General features: G+C 55.0%; 1 protein-coding gene and 1 long non-coding RNA gene across 3 annotated transcripts; one reads left to right on the forward strand and one right to left on the reverse strand.

The window, feature by feature from the left end:
- The first annotated feature begins 432 nt into the window (after positions 1-432).
- On the forward strand, positions 433-10338 carry CCNE1 (cyclin E1). 2 transcript variants are annotated; one of them, XM_081118198.1, is made up of 12 exons: positions 433-670; positions 1116-1166; positions 1270-1357; positions 1582-1650; positions 5318-5463; positions 5565-5700; positions 7958-8056; positions 8564-8659; positions 8853-8987; positions 9097-9208; positions 9297-9454; positions 9691-10338. In XM_081118198.1, the coding sequence occupies exons 2-12, from the start codon at positions 1144-1146 to the stop codon at positions 9811-9813; spliced, it is 1185 nt and encodes a 394-aa protein (XP_080974324.1). In that variant the 5' UTR covers positions 433-670; positions 1116-1143; the 3' UTR covers positions 9814-10338. The 2 variants fall into 2 exon arrangements, with proteins under 2 accessions (XP_080974324.1, XP_080974325.1); XM_081118199.1 differs by having other exon boundaries at positions 445-670; positions 7910-8056.
- A 798-nt stretch (positions 10339-11136) lies between these two features.
- LOC308547524 lies at positions 11137-18314 on the reverse strand. Its single transcript, XR_013997518.1, has 3 exons — positions 17154-18314; positions 14548-14720; positions 11137-14439 (listed from the first exon to the last, which is right to left on the reverse strand). It is a non-coding gene; the product is annotated as an uncharacterized lncRNA (long non-coding RNA).
- Between the last annotated feature and the right edge of the window lie 4530 nt (positions 18315-22844).

The following is a 22844-nucleotide window of genomic DNA, read 5'->3' on the forward strand; positions in this document are numbered from 1 at the left end:
ACCGGGCCGGGCCCGGACCACGGCCCCACCGGGGCCACGCCGGCCCGAGCCCTCGCCGCCCGCGGTGTTTACATCCCCCCGCGCCGGCCACGCGGCTTTTGGCCGCGTCCACCCCGCGCGGCCCCGCCCTCCGCCGCGCGCGCCAGCCGCCTCCCGCGTCCCGCCCCGCGCAGGCCCTGTCACCCGCCCCCGCCCCTCCGGCGCGCAGGCCCTGTCACTTAGCCCCGCCCCCGCCGGGCCCCGCCCCCGGCTCGCAGGCCCCGCCGCGTAGCCCCGCCCCGCGGGCGCTGGCCCCGCCCCCGGCCCCGCCTCGCGCCGGCCCCGCCCCCAGCGGCCGGGCGCCTGGGCCAGTCGGCGCGGCGGAGGGCGGTCCTGACGGCGGCGCGGGGCGGCCCGGAGCCGGCGGGGCGGGGCGCAGGGTGGCGGGAGGGCGGGAGGGCGCGAGGGCGGGCCGGGCGCCGGTTCCGCGCGCAGAGATTTTTAAATGTCCCGCTCTTCGCCGGGCGCAGGAGCAGCCGGCTAGACCGCCAGCGCGGTGTAGGGGGCAGGCGCGGATCCCGCCACCGCCGCGCGCTCGCCCGCCGCCGCCCGCTCCCGGCCTCCCGCTCGCCCTCCGCCCGCTGCCTCCGGCTCGGCGCGTGCCGCCTGCCTGTCGCGGACCCGGCTTCGGGTGAGGGCCCGCGCGGCGGCGGACGGCGCGGCGGGCGAGGACGCCCGGGTCCGGCCGGGCGGGGTGGGGTGGGGTGGGGGTGGGGCGAGGCCGGGTCGCCGGGTCCCCGGGGGCGTCAGCGCGGGGTGCCCGGGCAGGGTGGCTCAGAGGGGGCCGGGGGAGGTGCTGAGGGGGTGACTGGGGCGGCCCGGGCCCCGAGGGCGGCGATGGGCCGGCAGGGCTTTCGGGGGGCGTCGGGGCCCCCCCACCCTGGGTGCCGACCCGGTATCGCGGGCTGTTGGCGGCGCCGCGGGTGACAAGCCACCCCGGCCCATCGGCCATTTTCCCGACCGGCCCGGGAGGCTCCCGCCGCGGCCGCGCGGGAGGGGGAGGGGTGTCCGGGGTGGGCCGGCAGGCCCTGGCCCCCTCCGTGGCCGTCCTCACCCGTGCCCGCTTCGTGCCCCAGGCCTGAGGTCGGATCCCGAGCCCGCGCCATGCCGAGGGAGAGGAGGGAGAGGTGAGCGGCCTCGCCACTGCGGGCAAGGGAGGCTGGGCGCGGTGGGGGAGGGGTGGGCCCGCGCCGGGCGCTCACCCCAACCTCTGCCACCCCGGCTCTGCAGGGATGCCAAGGAGCCGGACACCATGAAAGAGGAGAGCGGCGCCGATGCCTCTGCTCACTCCAGGAAGAGGAAGGCAAATGTGGCCGTTGTGAGTACAAAGGAGACAGGTGGGGGAGGATGGCCCCCCATCTTACCTGGGTACCAGACTGGGCCCTGCCCGCGTATTTGTGGATGGGGGTACGCTGAGGGGCGGTCCTGTTCATAGAAATGCTGTTCATAACCTAACCGACTTTCTTTTTCTTCTGTCTGTGTTTTTTTGTCTTTGGGCTGTTTGGTGTGTTTCCTTGGGGGGTGGGGGTTGTCCTATGTTAGTTTTTGCAAGATCCAGATGAAGAAATTGCCAAAATCGACAGGACTGTGAGGAGCCAGTGTGACAGTCAGGTAGGTTCACGTGCTAACTGGGCCTCGGTGGAGGGCGCCTGCTCCTTGTGGGTCGGTGGGTCTCATCCTGCCCTGCGGCTTGCTGAAGGCTTTTTCCCTGAGGCCACAGTCCCCTGGCTGAGCACTGCCTGTCAGTGGTCTCCGGCCTCGGCCAGCCCTGGGTTTCCAGGAAGGTCTTGTGTTCCTAATGTGTGCCGATGTCTGGAAGACCCAGAATGGACATCAGGGAACTCAGTCCTCTCCTTTTCCCCTTGAGGAAACTGAGACTCAGAGGAAGAAACTCACCCAGAGTCCATGCAAGCCAGGGCCAGAGTCGGTCCTCTAGCCTTGTCGCTGGGCTGGTGAACTGGGGGAGGGCATCTGACACACAGCTTTTTGGGTAACTATGATAATGGGGGTTTGCGTGTGTTCTTAAATGGCTTCTCCTCCATTCACACTTGTGTTTTTATCTCATGGAGCTTAAGGCTCCTACTGTCTGTAGGTCAGGTTTAAAACTTGAACCCTCTTTCTGGAAGTTCTTCCAGCCCACCTGGCAATTGCCTGTAGTGGTCACTGCTGTCTGGGGCTCGACCTGGTCTCCACCAGAGTATTAGTGGAACATTCTGTGTAATGATATGTGTGTCTCAACACATTTTTTTATTGACTAGCCCATGTCTCTTGCCCCTCCTTCAAGGACTTCCCGCCAAATTTCCTGCGTGCTCGTGATATCATTATAATATCAGAAGTTCTTGGCAGAAAAAGCTTATATTATCTCTCTACCTCCAGAAATGGCTGCAGACTGTAGTTATGGCTCCAGTAAGGAAAGCTGCCTATCTCCAAACTAAGCTGATCAGGCCTTCTGACCCTCTTGCAGATAAAAGCTGAGCAGGAATCATATTTGAGCTGAGGACAGTGGCCCTGACTAGGGTAGCCATGGACAGCGCATCACTTTGCCGGGCCATGAGCAGCAGCCATAGCAGCTGGGTGTGGGAGAGTGAAGGGCTTCAAAGCAACGGCCACATCGTATGCAGTCACAGTGTCACTGAACATGAGACCCCAGTAATTAGCGTTTCTGGGGCAGTTCCACTGAACAGTGAACAAGGAGTTGGTTACTCCCTTTTCTGTTAGAAGAAGAAACACTCCACTTCAGGGCAGGAAATAAGAGAGTGCCTCCCAACTTTTTTCCCCTTTTTCTCCCCTCAAGTCTTCAAACTGAGCAGAGTAGTTTTTGTGGGCGTTATGAAATGGATCTCTACTTTGTGAAATTCCAGATTGGTTATCTTCTCAGCTGTGCTTGAATTGACATCTTCAGCTGCGGGTGCAGCAGAGCTGTCTCCATGTTGACTTCTTGGAGTTTGAGGAGTTTCTGTTCTGAAGGATTGCCACGCAGAGCCTCGGTTCCCCGAGATGGAGCTGCAGCCCTGTCCCCCACTGCGGGGAGTTGAGAGTTGTGCTATGTGAATAGCTATATTATTTCCCACCACAGGCATTTTCATGGTTGTCCAGAGATTAATGATAACATGTTTGTGCACATTTCATAGAGTAGATAGCTCGAAAATTATCCAGCTATTTATGGAGCAATAGATATCTTGCTATTTCTCTGTGTTGGTTCATGAAGTTAGAATTTTGGGGTAACACGGAACCTTTTTGCCCCTTAATTACACAGAGTTACAGGCTATCAGCCCGGCCCAGTGCAGCAGCCTTGCTACTTGTAGCCTTCATGCTAAACTCCCTGTAACTATTTCACCTGCCATCAGAACTGCACGGAGCTTTGCATGCTCATCTTGGACCTTAATGAAAGTGGACTTTAGTACCTAAAATCCATATAACATGTCCATTCTGGTGTTTTATTCTTTGCATGTGATGTAACTGTTTGATAGAAGTGGAACCCTGGACTTTTTGTTCTCAGAACATAATTTTGCATAAGGTAGTTCTGTTCTTAACTAAAAGTGGCCTAAGGAGATAAGGGTGGTTAGAACAGTCAGGAGTGGTTCTTTGCTCTATCCCATTTTCCCTAAAGTCGCACTGGTCTTGCTTCTTCTGAAACATGGTATATACTGAAGTTACAGGACAGACACTTCACTGTTCTGCTTCATACACTAGTTCCTAAAAAGGCCAGCTTTGGGAACCCTGTGTCCACTTGTCACCCAGTGTGCCTAAGCTACAGGTAGGGAACTGTTGCCAGTTCATGTCCAAAGGCTTGCTTTTGACTGTTCCAGGCACAGGCTGCAGCTCCCACCTTCAAAACTAGAATTCATTGCTGAAGGAAGAGCAGCTAAACCCTTTCTGAGTGAAGGAAATGCTCCCAGCACGCCAGACCAGGGCAGAAGAGGAGCTAGCCTCCAGCAGCTGCTGGCAAGAGCCGCACTGCGCATTTGCATGGCCAGCCATGCACCTGGGACGGAGAAGGGCTCTTTCCAGTTTTGCCTTCCTCGGTGCCCTGAAAATGCCCTGGCTTCCTGTGAAAGTGCCCGATGAGCTGTGACAGACTCGGAGCCCTAGCTCCCACATTCATTTATAGGCCTCTCAGTTGTCTTTCCTTCTCTGGTCAACACTATTTCAGCTTTGAAACACATGCCAGGAATATCAGGCTTTCCCAGAGGGGAAGGGTGATGGGTGGAATCTAGACTTTGGATGGGGGGCACAAGTGGACCATTCAGATGTCCTATTATGAAGTTGTACACCTGAAATTTACATAATGTCGTTAACCAATGTTATCCCATGTTACATTTAATATAGTACAGTAAACAGATTTAAAAAGAAAATTTCCTAAATAGCAAAATGAATAAAATGAAATATCTGGAATTTTTAAAAGGAAAGCCTTTTGTTTGGGTTTTAATGATGGTATATTCACTTATCACTTACTTGTGTCTCACTCCCCTGTGCAAGGCCTTGGGACAGAAGCCAGAGGTCTTTGGGGGTCTGGGCTCGGTCTGTCTCCACACACTTCTTAGTATAATCTGTGACCATGGCTTGACTTGGGTTTAACTTTTTGTTCTGTTTTGAATTGAGGAAAACAGAAGGTCCCCATTACATAATATATTTGGCTAGTCCTGCAACCCAAGGAAGATGTCACATTTGAGGTGATGTTTTGTTTTAAAACGGGGAGACTAAATTATAGATGCAATTTACACTTTCTTTTATACTTGCAAATGGAAGTGCTTATGTAAACACTTTTATTAGAAATTCTACCTTTCACATTTAAGAAAGTTTTGTAGGTGAGTTGTGCTTGTTAAAAAATCTTTGCTTGTGACTGAGTAATCCCACAGTGCACTGCAGAAGTCATCCAGCGTCTTGCTGAGCTGCACATGCGCCTGTGTCCTTTCTTTTGGAAATAACGTAAAAGCCGTTGGCATTTTGCATTGTCTCATGCCTCCTACACTCTTACTGCTGCTCACAACTCGTGTGAGAGTGCTGGTTGGAGAATAAAGTGGTCCTGGCCTCGTTTTCTTAGGCATTGACTTCATGTTCATAGACTCCTAAGCTACCATGGAAGTGAAATGAACGCTGGGGTTGTTCCTGTGGCTCTCACTTGCCCATGCCTCTCCATCCCAGCTTCGGCCAGAATATCTCCTTAGGCCTGGGGCTTGCTCCCCAGTGTTTGGAATCATTGGCTCTTCTACAAATCACTGGATGTGAAAGTAGCTGGTTTCCACCAAACACTTAAAAACTTTTTTTTCCTTTTCAGTCTCAGGACAGTAACACAGCCTCTGAGAACCCATGCTCCCTGATCCCAACGCCTGACAAGGATGAGGGTGAGCTGGTGTATCCCGCCTCTGAGCACAAGCCTCCGGGCGCCCGGCCTGCCAGAGCCTCGCCCCTGCCTCTGCTGAAGTGAGTGCCTCCCACCCCCCCGCCTCTCCGGGCCCTCCCAGCAGTGCTGGGGGTGCACACTGACGCCTGTCTGTTTTTTTGCGTGGTGGTGGTTTCTGTAGCTGGGCAAACCGAGAGGAGGTTTGGAAGATCATGTTAAACAAGGAGAACACGTACTTCAGGGACCAGCACCTTCTGCAGCGGCACCCTCTCCTGCAGCCGAAGATGCGAGCGATTCTCCTGGACTGGCTGATGGAGGTGAGCTGGTCTCCCTGGCAGCTGGTGGCAGAGCCCTTTCTGGAACCTTTGGGGTACTTTAAGCTCTGTGGTTTGGTCCCATTGGCACATTCTGAGTTTTTGAGGCCGTGGTCAGACATTGCCATGATCTGACTTTTTTCTTGTTTGCTTGCATGCTTCCGTAACAGACCTTCTGAAGCCCCTTGACCTTCTAGATAGTTTTATGTTGGCATCTAATTTCTTTACAGTTTAGCAGCTTTTATGCATTTAGAATTATGGAGAGAAGGAAGATTACACAAGGGTGGGAGGAAGCAAGGTGGAGATGGGATTACAGGATAGTTAGGAGTATGTGCTCTCTTGAGAATTAATACCCACCCCCACACACACACTTATTTTTGGCATTTCGGAGGTGTGTTAACCTAGATCAGGGGTGGGGGAACCTTTTTTCTGCCAAGGGCCATTTGGTTATTTACAACATCATTTGTGGGCCATACAAAATTATCAACTTAAAAATCAGCTATGAAAAAAGCTGGATTTATTGAATTTCGAGTCCCACCAGCTGTTGCCTTGGTAGGACCAGACCAAATGATTCCACCCGCAGTATATGGCCCATGGGCAAGGCTGGCTTAAAACCTTCACTAAATAAGTTTTAGGCTTGGGTATGACTATTACCCACCATGACCTACCCAATTAGAAATTTATGATCACCCTGTGAGGTTACTTCCCATAGAACCCCTTTTTCATCCACAGTCCTGCCCCTTTGGTCATAAATTAGTCAGAAGGATGCATTGACAACTAACCTTTTGGTCAGATAGTGTGGTCTCACAGCACTAGGAAGGCTCATTCCTAGGAAGTCTCAGTATTGATATTATCTTGTTGAACACTGGGGATGGGGCCACACAGAGACCGTAGAGTCTGAGTTGAGGCAGAATTTTCCCAAAAACATAAGGGCAGCAAAAGGGAAGGCAGTCAGGTCTATGGCCTTCCTTGTATCCTATGAACTCACACGATCGAGTTTTGCCTTCTGCCTCTTTTCTGTATTGGGCATCTAGTGTAATAGACATCTAATTTTTTCATCAAAGTTCCAATGATGGCAAAGGTTGTCTTTTCCAATTAACTGTAAAAATTGATATTTGACCTTTGTTGATTAAATTGCCTTTTTTTCTTTTTTTTAATTTTCACCCAAGGATTTTTTTTTCATTGATTTTTAGAGAGGGTGGAAGGGAGGGAGGAGCAGGGTGGTGAGGGGGGGAGAGAGACATCGATGGGAGAGAGACACATTGATTGGTTGCCTCTTGCACTCACCCCAGCCATGGGAGTGGGGAGCAACCCTGCAACTGGGGTATGTGCTCTTGACCAGGAATCAAACCTGCAGCGCTCTAACCACTGAGCAACACTGGCCAGGGCTGAATTGCTTTTAAATGTATCCAGAGGAGTACAGGTAACAGCTATTTGATAGCCATGATGGTAAATTTTAAAAATATATGAACAAGCTTACCTTTAACAGTCAGAAATCATACATTGTTTATTTTTAACGCCTTGGAATCCATTTCTCTTTCCCCATAGAATTTTATTCTAACAACATGTATTGTTCAGATCTTTTAGTGACCACACTGTCACGCTTCTCTGCAACAATTGAGCAGAAGTATTACAAATTGTGATAGACGTGTTCTGGGCCTTCCCACCCCACCGTGTTCACATTTCACCCTCCTTAATGGGCGTCCTGGGAGGAGGTGAGGCGAGCACTGTCCTGAGTGTGTAGTTGAGACCATCTGCCCAAGTGAGAGCCTAAATGACAGCCTTGAGGCTTTCAACTCTTCTTCAGAAGCTTTGCTCATGTGACTAAGAGATTGGACCTATTGTGGCCTTTGACTTAATGTGTGGTCCAGCTTTTCAGCTTTCTCACTGAGGTTACCCAGTTGTGAAGAAGTATGTTCATGTTTTCCTCAATGCAGAGTGAAACTTATAGTTGTAGTTTTTTTGTGACAGTGCTGCTTCCCCCAGGCTGTGAACACTTGCCCTGGACTTGTTACTAATCGCAGCACACTCACTCCTCTCTGAGTCCGTCTTTACTGTGCCTGTGCTGAGAGACGAGCAAGGCTGACCATCCCTTCAGAAAAGCAGACTTCTCTCTCGGTTCATTAGCATTGTCCTTCACCAATTGGGGCAAGTTCTTTTCTTTCTTTTTCCCTCAAGCAACTGTTCTAAAACATCCTCGGTGTTTTTGCAGGTGTGTGAAGTCTATAAACTTCACAGAGAGACATTTTACTTGGCACAGGACTTCTTCGATCGGTACATGGCAACACAGCAAGACATTGTGAAAACGCTTTTGCAGCTCATTGGGATTTCATCTTTATTTATTGCCGCCAAGCTTGAGGTAGGTGGTCTGCAAGCATTTGTTACGAGGCTCATGCTGTCCCTTGAGCTCCACCAAGATTGGGGGCCAGGTCAACTGTTTGTCTATAATGTGTACCCTAAATTTTTCTCACTTGAGGACTTCTAAAGTTAAGGCACACACAAAAAATGCTAAACGTTAACCAAGAAGGACAAGAAGCAGTGAGTGTAAAATGCGTAGGTCATCATAGTTACCTTTAGCAGAAATACTAAACCTTGACCTAAGAGGTTAAAATTTTGGTGTGATTAGAAGGGTGGATGGGCCTGACGTTCAAAGATGTTGCTACAGGTATTGGGAAAGATGGAAATTTCAAGCTATTACCTACAAGTAGAAGTTTGATCGATTGATTGACTGACTGAGTGGTAGAATGGGCATTTCCTTTCTTTTCCTGCTGGCACACTAAGAAGAATGGCTTCGGACATGCATCGTAAGTTAAACCTGGCAGAGATTGGCTTTTTGCTATAGTTTCTTTCTTTTGTTTCCTTTCAGGAAATCTATCCTCCGAAGTTGCACCAGTTTGCTTATGTTACAGATGGGGCTTGTTCAGGAGAGGACATCCTCACCATGGAATTAATCATCATGAAGGTAGGTTACAACTTTACTTCTCGATGCTCCACACACATAACACCCTTCCACTTCCGGTGAGTGCATCTTGCCAGGTGTTTCTCACTGGACACACTGTGTCCAGGATCGGCTGCATTTTCAGCTTCTTTGGAGGACAGAAGGGAACAGAGCCGTCTTCCTCTCTCAGGCATGGGTCTCTTTCTGTTTCCCTCAGGCTCTTAAGTGGCATTTAAGTCCACTGACCATTGTGTCCTGGCTGAACGTGTACATGCAGGTGGCCTACCTGAATGACTTATACGAAGTGCTCCTGCCTCAGTATCCCCAGCATGTCTTCATCCAGATCGCAGAGGTCAGTGCCCGAGGCCTGGGGGCACCTGCCCTTCCCCCACCCCCCTGGGCCCACCCGGAGCCCGAGGAGGCGTGTTGGCCATCTGCTCAGCATCCTTTCTCCTCCGTAGCTCCTGGATCTCTGCGTCCTGGACATTGGGTGCTTAGAGTTTTCCTATGGTGTCCTCGCCGCTTCTGCCCTGTACCACTTCTCCTCGTCTGAGCTGATGCAGAAGGTCTCAGGTATGCCTGGGTTCCGCTGTGTGCATGGAGCTGGACACGCAGGCCAGTCCTTGCCTCTAGTGGAGCCCATCGTGCATGTCTCTTGCAGGGTACCAGTGGTGCGACATTGAGAAGTGTGTCAAGTGGATGGTCCCCTTTGCCATGGTCATCAGGGAGGCAGGAAGCTCGAAGCTGAAGCAGTTCCGGGGTGTTCCTGCCGAAGATGCCCACAACATTCAGACCCACTTGAACAGCTTGGACCTGCTGGTCAGTCCCGCCTTGTCCCCACACAGTGCTAACACCACATCAGGCAGGCCTGGGTCCTTCAATCCTTGAGAGAATGCTCAGTAGGTGCCGCGTCTAGGTATTGTGCAGTACAGGCTTCTAGATTGTTCTTTGCTATTTTCCCCTTACTCACCTGCATAGGAAAAAGCACATAGTAAGTTACGCCCAAAGCACATTTTCTTCCCTGGTAACATTCCTTGGTTCATTTTTATTGACAGGACAAAGCCCAAGCCAAGAAAGCCATATTGTCCGAACAAAATAGGGTTTCTCCTCTCCCGTCCGGGCTCCTCACTCCACCACCAAGCAGTAAGAAGCAGAGCGGTGAGCCAGGAACAGAGTGACACACCAGCCTCTTCACCAAAGACAGTCGTGCCCAAGTGCCTGCCAGTCCTCGCATGTCCGTGCCCCAGAGGCCACCTCAGCTTCACAGACAGTGACACGGGAGAGCTCACTCTCCCGCAGCACAGTGCTTCTGTGGATGGCATTGGACAGGGAGAAGTGCTTATCGAATGCTTAGGATTTGTTAATAAGTGCGTCAAGTACACCAGCCACCTCCAGACACCAATGAGTGCTCCCGATGCTGCTACGGAGGGTGCTGCTTGACTTGATTGACGTTCTCACAGATCACAGAGCTTGAAGCTGAGGAGTGCCACTGGCTGCGGCCTTCCCGGGTGTCCTGGGTGCGTGGTGCTGAGTGGGACAGGTGTGACGAGCGTTGTGACGCAGGCTCAGCCAGCCATGTTGGGGGCCCGCCCTCCACGCTATCAGTTGACAATGTACAATGCCTTTTATGAACTTGTTCTGAGTGCTGCTACGTCTGTCCGTTTTTAATAAAGGTGACACTGTCTTTGAGACAGCTGGTTTTATGAGCTGTGTCTGGTCATTTACTTTGGAAGCCAACTCTGAATGTGGCTGCGTCAGGTTCTCGGTTTTAACCGAGAACCTTCATGCTTCTTGAAGTCAAGCCTTCTGGTGGAAACGAGCTTTGGGTGCAGCCTCACATGCCTCCCATGGACGGGGTCCCGAGCTGGAGTGAGGCTCCAGTTGGCTTTCCCCCCACAATGCTGACACCGAGCCTTACCCGACCTGCAGATGTCGCCTAAACTGAACTTTGAAGAAAATGCAAAGTAAAGTTACATGCAGCCCAAGGCCATGGTGTCCTGCACTCCGACCCCGGCCACTGACAGCGTCCCAGGTGTCTGGCTCGCGGACTTCACTGTCCACGGGAAGGCCTCGCATGTACGGCTCCCACGTGTGAACGTCCTCCCGTGGAGGCCTCGTTGAGTCCCGTGTTCCTCACAGTGCTGTGGTATATGGATGGGTCGAGAGGGAGGGTGAACCAGCAAACAAACTTATTTTCAACTTGGTGTTTTGTCTTGTTTTGTAAAAAATGACTGATGTAGAAAGGAAAACGGCCATTTTTAATGTATTTATATGAAGTTGGAGAGTGACCATGCTTGTGACAGTACTGGTGAGTTTTAATACTGTTCCTGATAAAGCTGCATCCTTAAGCTCCATGTAGTGCCATTTAACTATGAGTGACCCTGACTAAGCATTTCTTCCATTTCAGGTGAATTTTTAATGGTGATCATTTGCAGGTGATTTGCAAAAATCCTAAAAGTGGTTCATTTCCATTTGGCATTCTCTTTGCAAAAAGATGGCACTAAAAACATTCCTATTTTCAAAGTTTTATTATAAGTTTGAGAGCTTGACAAGTGGGAGGTCACACTGGTTGGAAAGCATGTTTGGGGTAAGCATCGATTTTCCAGCGAGCCGTCGTATGGCAGGGTCTTACTGAGCGTGATGAGATGAGGCTGCCTTCTATATAAAGCGGTTGGAATGCTGCATTTCTGGAAATCGATGTTTTTTTAAACAACAGTGTTGCCACAGGCGGCTCTGCTAGTAAAGGCTAAGTCTGGGGGGGGCGGTGAGTGGAAATTATAGTAATCAATATTTTCTGTGGCTCTGCCAGAAACCCTAAGGTCACTGGTAAGTAGTGTTTCCCTCTCCAAGGAGCTTCCTCCATCGCTGGTGGTCAATACAAACTCAGGCCCCTCGTGGGTCAGCTCTATCTGCCCATTTGCCCAGTCATTTTTGTTGTGCGATCCAGATAGGCCCGGCTGAGGCCAGGTGACGTGGAACAGACACCAGGATGAAAATGGGTCTGGTCCACCTGGGGGGACAAACGCTCTGAGGCAGATGCCTGAGCAAAGGACCAGAGGACGAGGCCACGTGGGCCCTAGTGGGTCTTCCTTGTGTTAGAGACAAAGAAACATGGACCAGCTGTGACAACTCATTGTCTTCATCTCATGCCCCAGCTCACAGAAGTCACCCCGGACCTCACCGGGCTGCTCTCACATCTGCCCCGAGTTGGGGAGCGAGAGCATGGGTCCTAGGTGTGGCGTCGAAGGGTTACCAACATGCCTTCCCTGTGTGGGCCTCTCTCTGTTCCCCGGGGTCCTCTCCTACCAAGTGGGTAATAGACGATGCTGAGGTTCACATGGACTCGAAGTCTGGGGGGAGGTAAGTCAAGCTGTGGGGACCTTTCCGGTCTGGAGCTCACGAGATGCACTTCTGTCCCCGTCTCACACACAAATGTGAGTGCAGTTTATTTGGGCAAGATCGGGCTGCAGCTCAGAGCAGGGCTGGGAGGGGACAGCAAATCCTATCATGTTTAGTCAGATTTACCCAACCGCACTTTCCTACCACAGTTTCAAATTCAAATCACATTTCTACCTTGGACATTGTTAGAAGGCTATTTTTATCCCCGCTGTAATCATCTAATTTGCTGATTACGGGTCTCAAATTGCCACAGAGAACTCAATTTTTGAGAGAATTGTCCTGTTTGATCAAATCCGTTATTCCGGCAATGCAGTCATTTGTTCCACAAGGTTACCTGCCGGGCAGAGCCGACCAGGAGTAACAGCATTAGAAGCCTGTACTTAAAACCACGCATTAGCTAATCTGCCTGTGACAATAGAGTCTTAAATGTAATTTGCTGCAGACACCTCAGTTCCCGCGCTCACAGACAACCGCATTATGTATCCAGTGAGCACAGATTTCCCTACCTCATCCCGATTCCAAATTTAACTCCGGAAGACTCGAATGGCTCCTCTTCCCAGGTTCCCAGGCTGCTGCCGGAGCCTCAGACAGGAGGCTGATGGTATGTACCCTTTATTGAGTAAACACTCCCTCCGCCCCACTTTTAAATCATTTTCCTGGCCAATGCCAAGCCCAAAACATGCAGCATCTGACGGGTGCGGTTGGCTTCCCTCGTGCACACAGGCACCGCCTCCCCGGGGCCCTGCACAGCAGCAGGGCGCAGGGGAGAGCTCAGGTGAGCCTGGGACACGGAGCCGGAACCCTCGAGGGCGGTGGCCTGGCAGGGCAAGCGAGAGTGCGAACAGAACTCTCGCAGCCAGAGAAAGGGGTCACGAATGGGTGGAGGAGGGAGGACACCAGGTGGACGGGGGGAGAGACCACGTCCCAAAGGGCTCTTGCTGTCCCGTGACCATGAGCTGAGGTCCCAGCAGCCTGGTGGGGAGGGGGCCGGTGTTTGTGAGGAGAGTGAAGGGCAAATCAGCGGGCACTTTTGAGAAGGAATATGATGTCACAGACCCGTCTCCTGGTTCCCACACACATTTCTAGACTTCCATTATTTAGAGTTGGATCCACAAACAATAGATTTACAGGGTGTTTTAAAAATTCACATAAATTGAGTCGAACCTCGCACATGGTCCTACCACTTGTTTTCCTCCAACATGATGTTCGAGACTCTCCCGTGGGTGCGCGTGGGGCTGGGCTTATCCTAGCTGTGGCGGCCTTTTCTGTGTGGATGAACCACAATGCACATAATCCCTCTGTGCTGGCCCCCGACCGCAAGCGGTGCTGCCACCGGCGTGTGCGCCCGTGCGCCGTGCGCGCGACGCCTCCAGGGTTCATTCCCGGACGTGAAACTGCCAGGTCAGGGGGCACGTGGTCAGCTACTTTCCCAGGTCATGCCGATTTCTACTCCAGCTGGGGAGGTACAGTCCCTGCCCACACCTGCTCGAGCCTTGGCATTGCCCACCACTCTTCCTATTAAAAGGGCTACTATGTGACTTGACCGGTTTTTTTCTGATTATGAAAGTGAAGCACGTTTCTTATAAGAAGTTAGAATATTACGAACACAACCGAGAAACTGAGAATCCCCAGAGATGCCATTCTAACAGTTTGGGTGATAAAACAGTGCAGGTTGCTCCATGGTTTCTCTTTGCAGACACTAACATATGGATAAATGAAAATACTTTCTACGGGGTTGTTTCATCCAATTGTATCATCTCTCAGCATTTTTAAATGCACATGCACATATAAATTCATCCCTTTTGTTGCTATTTTTTAGTGAGTGCCTGCCAATTGGTTCCATGGCTCAGTACAGAACTTCAGGACCCGGCATGTATGTAAAGGTGCTCGCTCGTTAAAGATGTGCCCCGTGAGTGGGCAGCTGGATTGACTCCTACGTTGATAGTAGCTTTCATTAAACTTCTTACTTTTCCAGAATACAGGCTAGCTTCTACTTGCAAAAGATCAACATCAAGATGGAAAAGCAAGACGTTAATGGGAATGGATCAGACCCGTCCCTGTTGTCCTGCTTCTCAGAGGGAAGACGCCACACACCACTGAATTCCAGTTCCTGAAGGACTGCAAGGCTGAGCTGACCCCCTTGAGCCCGGGCTCGATGCGTCATCCGCCGGAGAGCCGAGCAGACAATCCGTGCCCCGGGACTGCTGCGCCGGCCGGCCGTGCCCTCTCCTCCTTAGAAGAAAAAAAACAGAAACCCAGCTAACATACTCCAGCGCTGACATCCTGAGTCACCACAAAGCTCCCTGTCTGTTGAGGTGACGACTTGGTCTGAAGAGCTTCCCCTAAAGTTGTGTCCTCTGTCCGTCTGTCTGTCCCCAGGCTGTCTGGTGTTGGGAGCGGGGTCCCTGCAACAGTCGGGGTGAAGTAAAGGCTCATGGGGGCTGCCGGTCGGCGCTGCCGTGGGGTTTCGCTGTGTTTGGGCTGCAAAGGGGTTTTAAAACATTTGATCCCACCTTTAACACTTGGGAGAGCACACACTTGGACATGGCCTCCGCCTGGGGCAGCTGGAGGGCAAGGCTCACCCCGCAGAGCCCGGAGTCCCCACCAGGCCCTGGCTCTGTCTCAGGGCCCTGTGATCTCGGATCAGGTGCTGCCCAGCTTCTTGAGAAGACACATGACTCTTATACTGGAAAACACAGGTTAGACCAAGAAAAGGAATGTTTCAAGGACAGTGGCAGAGGGGGCCTGTCCTCCCAGATGTGCAGAATATCTGACCCTGTTTAACATTCAGGAATTAGCTCCATTGCCCTGACACACGCACTCTACCTGCCTGGCTCCTATGTATGGTTTGTTTTTGTTTTCAGATTCTTGGATTGGGAGAGTGTGTGGGGCTATCAGCGCATCACTTACCTACTCTGGGCCTCAGTTTCCTCCTCAGCCCCACGGGCAGGGAGGCTGCTGCGTGAGGTCAGTGTGCACCTGGTGAGCCCAGCCTCGTGGGAGTTAAGGGCTGCTTTCTGTTTCTCTTCAAACTCTTGTGTCCCAGGTGGTGGTGAAAGACGAGTTTGGGTGTTTCAGGTTTGCAACCACACTTTAGGGAACTCCCCTGCTTCCTGCCATGCAAGGGAAGTTTCATTTCTCTAGATGTCAGGAGGGATGGCACAAAGCCAGACTGGCAGGCCTGTGAGCTGGAAGCCTGTGGGGTCTGAGAGCTTCCTTACCTTCCCCTGTCCTCCTGGTGACCCCAGAATGAGGTGACCTTCAACCCTCAGCCCATCTAGGGCATGTCAATGCCAGAGGTGGGGTAGATGTGATTCCAGGATTCTAGGGCTGCTGCCCAAAAAAGGTCCCCCACCCAAAGGCTAATGCCTGGCCCTGCCAGGTGGCCCTGGACATGATCCTGGGTGGGAGGGACTTTGGGCTTCCTCAGACCCTCAGCCTGGTGACGGACTGTGTTCTCCCTGGGATGGAACCTTGCACTGAGCTGCTGGAACACAGTCTCCCCAGTTTTGCTCGTGACCTAGAAAACTGAGGCACGAGGAGAGAAATTGTTGCACAAAGCAAGTTCCCAGGTCGTGGGCGCGATTTCTTTTTTTTTTTTAAATATATATCTATCTGTTGATTTCAACAGGGGAAGGGAGAGGGAAAGATAGAAACATCAATGACGAGAGAGTCATTGATCGGCTGCCTCCTGCAGACCCCTGGCTGGAGGTCAAGCCCACAACCCGGGCATGCGCCCTGACTGGGAATCAAATTGTGATCTCCTGGATCCTAGGTCGATGCTCAACCGCTGAGCCACACCCAGCTGGGCACAGGCGTGATTTTCTGTGCTGCTCATTTCAGCGACGTCCAGGGCACGGGAGCAATGGCTAGTCTGTGGCTGAGATGGATGCAGTTGCCAATAAAGAATTCATGGGAAGCACAAAAGGTGGGCTGGGCGGGTGTTAATTCTATGGTTTTTTATGCTCATAACAATGGCACATCAGTAATCTACACTGATCATGCTGCATTAATGCTAATGAGTTCATCCTTTGGTTTCATTAAAAAAAGAAAGAGAAGGTCTGTGCCCCAGCGCGAGCCTGGCGCCCAGCAAGGCCCTGGGAGCCCTCATTTGGGCCCCTCACCCTGTCTTGTACCCTGGCTCTCCCTGACCATGCCGACAGTGGCTGCCTGACCATTCTGCTGAGTTCCTAGGCCAGGTCCCCACTCTCCTCCAATACGCTTTCGAATAATCCCATTTAAGGTACCTGTCCTGTTTGGGTGAAGTCACAGGCTGTGTGTGTGGTGTGTGTGATGTGGTGTATGTATGTGTATGTATGTGTCCAACAGTATTTCAGAGCCAAGGTGCACCTCAAATCACCTGAGGTTATGGGCTTTCTTCCTACCATCCCTATTATTACTAGATTTTATTATTTCACATAAGGTAGGGGTGCACAGCAATGACTGAGAGAGTCACGGGTCATTTGCCCACATCTGTCATCTCCTCCTGCCCTGGAACACAGGAGGACTTGTCAAAAATGGTCAGCGCACTAACCCTCAGTGTCCTCTCGCCCCTGGTGCCCCCATTTAGGGCTGCTGCACCTCTGGCCCAGGACAGGGGCCCAAGGGAAGCCTCCAGGCACTAAAGAATGCTCCTGGCATGAATGAGCAAGATAAATGTGCACACCTAACATCTTTGCTACTATTGGAGCATGAACTTCATTAGACGGCATGTGTGGGGAGGTACACACGAACTGGGGACAGCCACCAGTTCAAACGCCAGCCCCGTTCAGGACTCACACCAGGAAGGGTCTTCAGATGGGTTCTCAATGACCCTGCTGCCCTGCTTCACACCGACATGCCCCTCAGGTCATCCTGGTGTGTGGGAAGATTCTAGAGGGGGGCCCAACCTGGCCACTGCCACTGCAGCTCAGAGAGGGATGCTCTGGAATTTCCATGCATGGGGTTCAAGGGTGACCTGCAGCTGAAAGTGGGAGCCATGGGTACACCCTGAGGACAGATCTGCTCCTTCTGCACAGCTGGTGGTCCAGGCCCCTGCTAGCACCCATGGTGAGCCAAGGCTAAGAAGACTTGGCTGAGATGGTGGCTGATGCCCAGGCAGGAGGCCCCACGTGCTCACCTGCCCGAACAGCTGCTGGACCCTGGCCTGCCCTCCTGCCATAAAAATATCAGCACTGCTGCCCAGCTCCCAGAGGAAGTCCCAGCGCAGCAGCCTGCAAAGTATCCCAAATTTCAATTTCATCTCCAAATCCCAGCTTGCTTCAGACAAGCTCAAACCTGCACAGATGGCCCCTCACACCACAAAGTAAAAATAACAAAGCTTGCGATTCTCAGCCTCCCTTTTTCTCTGGGCAGATGTTCTGCTGCATTTGGAGGGCGCACCGCCTGCACCCTTTTCTCCTGTGTGTTCTCACCCCTTCTGTTGTGCTGGTGGGGAGCAACCATGTCCCCCAGGGCGTGTCCTTGGAAGTGCTTCTGGGGTGCCATGCTGTCTGTCACTCATGAAATGGTGGAGGGACTGGGATGAGGCCTCAAGTAAGATAATCAATAGAAGTGGGGACAAGAGGCGGCCTGCATGCCAAGGACAGGTGGCAGAGCGGGACAGGGGCAGCTCTGGGGATTCCTGGTTTCTTGAACCCCCAAACCCCACACAACCCCAGGAGCCCATTCATTTCTCCCACCCATGTTTGCTGAGAGCCTCTACGCCAGGTCCTTGGGATACAGTTATGGACAAGTCCGGCCCAGAGAACGTGCAGTGAAGGTCATCTGTGGGCTGGGCAGCCAGACTCTGGTCAGGAAGGCCAGAGCAGGAGGTCAGGAGAGAGGCAGAGGCAGAAGCCCCTGTCAGACACACTAGGCAGGCACTTGTAGGCTGGTCCCCTTGATGAGCCACATGCCCTGGAGCCCACATGGGGGAGCAGCTCACCGCTGAGGTCTGCTGCTCCCTTCACCCCCCAAGTTTCCTCTCTGTTGTCTCAGCTCTCCCTGTGTTCTAGCTTTCACTTTTCTCTTCCCAAGACAGCGCTGCAGGAAAACGGCAGCCACTGGGAGGGTCCTCACTAGCCAAAGGCCCAGGCTGGGCCCCTCAAACACAAAACCTCTATCTGCCACCCAGATGACCACCTTGGGTCCCCTTGCTCTCTAGTGGAATAAGGGTGCCGGGTCCAATGCCACACTGCCTTCAGGGAGGCTCCCAGCCGGTGTGGGCCCTGGGCCGGGCAGGGTGGGGAGGCAGCGGCCTTATCAGAGACGTGCCGGGGCTGGCCAGCAGGTAGGTGAGTCTGGCAGGCAGGTAGTGAGGCTGGCGGGCAGGCAGGTGAGCCAGGCCAGCAGGTAGTGAGGCTGGCGGGCAGGCAGGTGAGCCGGGCCAGCAGGTAGTGAGGCTGGCGGGCAGGCAGGTGAGGCTGGCGGGCAGGTAGTGAGGCTGGCGGGCAGGCAGGTGAGGCTGGCGGGCAGGTAGTGAGGCTGGCGGGCAGGTAGTGAGGCTGGCGGGCAGGCAGGTGAGGCTGGTGGGCAGGCAGGTGAGGCTGTGGGACAGGCAGGTGAGCCAGGCCAGCAGGTAGGTGAGTCTGGCAGGCAGGTAGTGAGGCTGGTGGGCAGGCAGGTGAGGCTGGCGGGCAGGCAGGTGAGGCTGTGGGGCAGGCAGGTGAGCTGGGCCAGCAGGCAGGTGAGGCTGGCGGGCAGGTAGTGAGGCTGGCGGGCAGGTGGTGAGGCTGGCGGGCAGGCAGGTGAGGCTGGCGGGCAGGCAGGTGAGGCTGTGGGGCAGGTAGTGAGGCTGGCGGGCAGGTAGTGAGGCTGGCGGGCAGGTAGTGAGGCTGGCAGGCAGGCAGGTGAGGCTGTGGGGCAGGCAGGTGAGCCGGGCCAGCAGGCAGGTGAGGCTGGCGGGCAGGTAGTGAGGCTGGCGGGCAGGCAGGTGAGCCAGGCCAGCAGGTAGTGAGGCTGGCGGGCAGGCAGGTGAGGCTGGCGGGCAGGTAGTGAGGCTGGCGGGCAGGTAGTGAGGCTGGCGGACAGGTAGTGAGGCTGGCGGGCAGGCAGGTGAGGCTGGCGGACAGGTAGTGAGGCTGGCGGGCAGGTAGTGAGGCTGGCCACCAGGTAGGTGAGCCCGGCCGACAGGAAGGTGAGGCTGGCTGGCGGGGGAGGGCTCCGCTGCGGGCGCCACACGGGCCCGGGTCACTGCCCTGACCTGTCTCATGCGTGTGCATCGGGACACTTGGCTTGTGAAGGTGCCTGCTGGAAACTTCATGGAGCCGGAGGGAAGGCCGGGGTCAGGGGTGGGGGCTGCGTTCGGACGGCAGGAAGGGGCCGTGCCGCCCGCGCGCTCACCCACGGCGTTCGCGGCACCGGTGTCCAGGTTTCAGTCTAGTCATTTAACTCCCCCACAGCCCCATCTTAGAGAAGAGAAACCGAGACACAAGGCGGCTCAGAAACTTGCCCAGGGTCACAGGGCGGGAACGGGCTGGTTCCGGGCCGTGGCCACGCTGCACGGGACGCCCAAGCCCGGTTACCTCCATTAACCAGCTCCTACGAACCCCCAGACCCAACCGAGGGTCGGGGCCCACGTACCGCTCTCCGGGGCTGCGTTCCCGGAAAGCGCGCCCCCCACCCCGGGAGCCGGAGCCCGCGGGCCCCCGAGGCTCCTGCGCGCCCCTCCCCCGGCCGCCCGCCGACGCCCCGCGGCGCCTCCCGGTCACGCGGCGGCCGGAGGAGGAAGCGGAGGAGGCAGGGCGGCCGGGGCAGTCGGCTCCGACCAGGAGCCGCGCGAGTCCCGGGCTCCGTCCCCCGCGGGGCCGCCGCCGAGCGCGGGCTTCGGGCCGGGACGGAGGGTCCCGAGGCGGGCGGCCGGGGCGCGCAGGGGCCTCGGGTTCCGCCCGCCCCGCCCCGGCCGGAGCTATCGCGACGACTCGGGAGCGCCGCCTCCGCGCCTCCTGCGGGGCGGGCCCCTCGGTCGCCCCTTCCAGCTGCCGGGTGAAGCGGGTCTTCCGGCTCGTCCCGGGCCAGGCCCAGCCCGGGGGCGGGGGCGGGAGGCAGAGCGGGACCCCGGCCCCGTGGGGAGGAGCCAGGCGCCCGGGCTCGGCCCTGCGCGCGGCCCTCTCCGGCCACGTGGCCGGCGCAGCTCCCGCGCCCTGCCCCCGCCGCCCCCACCCGCGAGGGCCCGGGGCGCCTCGGCGCTTCGTCTCGCGTTCATCCCGTGCCCGACCTCACCGCGCGTCTCTCCCGGGGCGGCTCGAGCAGGACGGGGGCTGAGGCTCCGGGGGCGCACGCGGCCCGCGCCCCCGCCCGGCCGCCGCCTCCGGGCCGCTGTCCCCGGGCCTGCGGCGAGGTGCGGGCCGCGCGCCGCCGCGACCGGCCTCCCTGCGCCGGCCCCGAGCGGGCGCCGCCCCCCGCGCTCAGCCTCCGCTCCACGTGCGCGTGTTTACCCACGTGACGCCGCCCCGCCCGCCGGCCCCGCCCCGCCGCCCAGGGCGCCCGCGGAGGGGCGGGGCCGGGCCGTGGGCGGGGCCGGGCTGTGGGCGGGGCCTCCTGCGCAGGCGCCGCGGCTGGCGCGCCCCGGGGGCGTGGCCACCGGGGCGGGGCCGTTGGGCGTGGCCAGCGGGGTGCAGGCGGCGGGGCCGGGGCGGTGGAGCGCTGGAGCCGGTCGGCGGGCGGCGGCGAGCTCCCGGGCGCCCGGAGCCGGAGCCGGGCCGGGCTCGGCCTCCCGGCGAGCGCACGCTCCGGCCAGCGCCCTGCCTCCGGGGCGGAGCCCCGCCCCCGGCCGTCCTCGGGCTCCCGCGCCGCCCCCGCCGTCGGTCCTCGGCGCCCTGCCCTCCAGTGCGGCGCCGCCCAGGGACCGCTCCCTCGCGTTCATTTCCCCCCCGTGCGGGTGACGCTGACAGTCCCACCGGGAGCCGCCCACGCGTGCCAGGCGCTTCCCCGAGCGCGTGGCCACGCGCCAGTGCGGTCCCTGCGACCCCCGCGGCCCGTCCCCGTCCCGGCGCAGAGCCGCCCTGAGCGCCCGGTCTCCCCGACGGGACGCCCGCCCCCCGGGGCCCCGGCTGCGGGCGCGACCTGTCGGCAGTGGAACCCACCGTTCTCCCCACACCGCCTCGCCCCTGCCGCCCCTCGGGGATGGCTCCCCCAGCCCAGCAGCCCACCCCCGGCGCGCTGCAGCCTGGACCCGCGCTCCGACTCTCACCCGCCCAGAGTCCTGCCTGTCCCTCCCCAGACCGCTACACGCGTCGCTGTGGCCCCACTTTGGGCCACGCCGCTCCTTACACCTGGACGCCCAGGCCCGGCTCTGGCCTCACTACCTCAGTCCTGGCCAAGCCGCGAGCGAAAACCGAGCGAGAGGACTGGGAGCAAAGCGGCAGCCTAGTCACTGTCCACGGCGCGGGCTCGGGGAGCAGGAGACCGCACAGGGGAGAACCAGGAAGGTGGCTCCTGTAAGGTCAGAACACAGGCAACAACGGTTTACCCTGCAATCATAACATTTCTTGAAAATGTAATAAAGTAAGACATCCTGGTCCTGCACAATACTGAAATATTTAGGAACTAACCTAACGAAAAGTGCACAAGACCTTTAAGGAGCTAACTATAAAACTCAGAAACAAAGGTTTTTAAAAGAGACCTGAATGCACGGATAAGTAGTGAGATACACCTTAACCTTGAAACTTCTCCACCAAGGGATATTCAATGCAATTCCAGTAAAAATTCCAGCCCAATTGTACTGGAACTCGGGAAACTGATTCTACAGTGTATGAGGAATATAAAAGTCCACAATCTTCCTTTTGAAAAAGGAGAACAGAAGGAAGGTCTTGCTCAACAGGCATTAAAACAGGTTACAAAACTACCGTAATTAATGTGATATTGGTACAGAAACAATAGATAAGTGGGGTAGTTTGGAGAGTCCAGGATGAATTCATTTATGTATGGTTAACTTGGAATGTGATGGGAATAAAGATCACAAGTCATTACAGTGAGGCTAGATTACTTAGTGACTGGCATTGGGAATACTGACTTTCTATAACAGAGAAAAAAAATGAGATTGGATCCCTACCTCATACCATATATATAAACTCCAAAAAGGTTAAATATGTAATTATTAAAATTTTTGAAATAAAACTAATAAATTAGAAAGTAGGATAATATTGCTGTAATAGGAAAATATTTATCATGGCCTCCAAAACTTCATCCATGAGGATGAAAATGATGGATGTAATGACACCAAAGTGGAAAGTGTTGTTTTCCTGTAGACAAGTGGCCAGTGATGTCATCCATCAGGTCCAATGACTCAAGGGCCAACCCCTGCTGGCTTCGGGCAGGAGACGGTGCTCTGAACCAGTACTATTCTGGAGGTTGCCCAGCCCTGGAAGCTTTGGAGCAGACTTCTGTGGGAGGTGGGCAGGGATGGTAACCCCTCGCCCCAGTCCGTAGTTCTGACATCCATACTCTGATACCACACTATCTTGACCACTGTAGCTGTATTGGTCTTGAAATCAGGTTGTGAAACTCCTCCAAATTTACTTTTTTTAAAAAAAGTTTCTGTAACCATTTTAAGTCTTTTGCATTTCCGAAACAAAATTTGTTTGGTCAATCCTCACCTGAGGATAATTATCCCACTGATTTTTAGAAGGAAGGGGGAGAGAAACATCGATGTGAGAGAGACACATCCATTGGTTGCCTCCCGCACGTGCCCCAACTATGGCCAGGGATTGAACCTGCAACCCAGGTACATGCCCTTGATCAAACCTGTGACCCATCAGTGCACAGGCTGACGCTGTAACCAGGGCTGCGTTTCCAAAATTTAAAATCAGATTGTCCTACATAAAAGCCC

Source organism: Miniopterus schreibersii (genome assembly GCF_964146895.1).
Source record: "Miniopterus schreibersii genome assembly, chromosome: 18".
NCBI classification, from domain to species: domain Eukaryota; kingdom Metazoa; phylum Chordata; class Mammalia; order Chiroptera; family Miniopteridae; genus Miniopterus; species Miniopterus schreibersii.

Coding starts and splice junctions, on each gene's coding strand:
- CCNE1 (XM_081118199.1), top strand. CDS start 1,144: ATGCCGAGGGAGAGGAGGGAGAG. Junction 1,358..1,581: donor GGAAGGCAAATGTGGCCGTT/GTGAGTACAAAG, acceptor GTCCTATGTTAG/TTTTTGCAAGATCCAGATGA. Junction 8,660..8,852: donor TGGAATTAATCATCATGAAG/GTAGGTTACAAC, acceptor TGTTTCCCTCAG/GCTCTTAAGTGGCATTTAAG.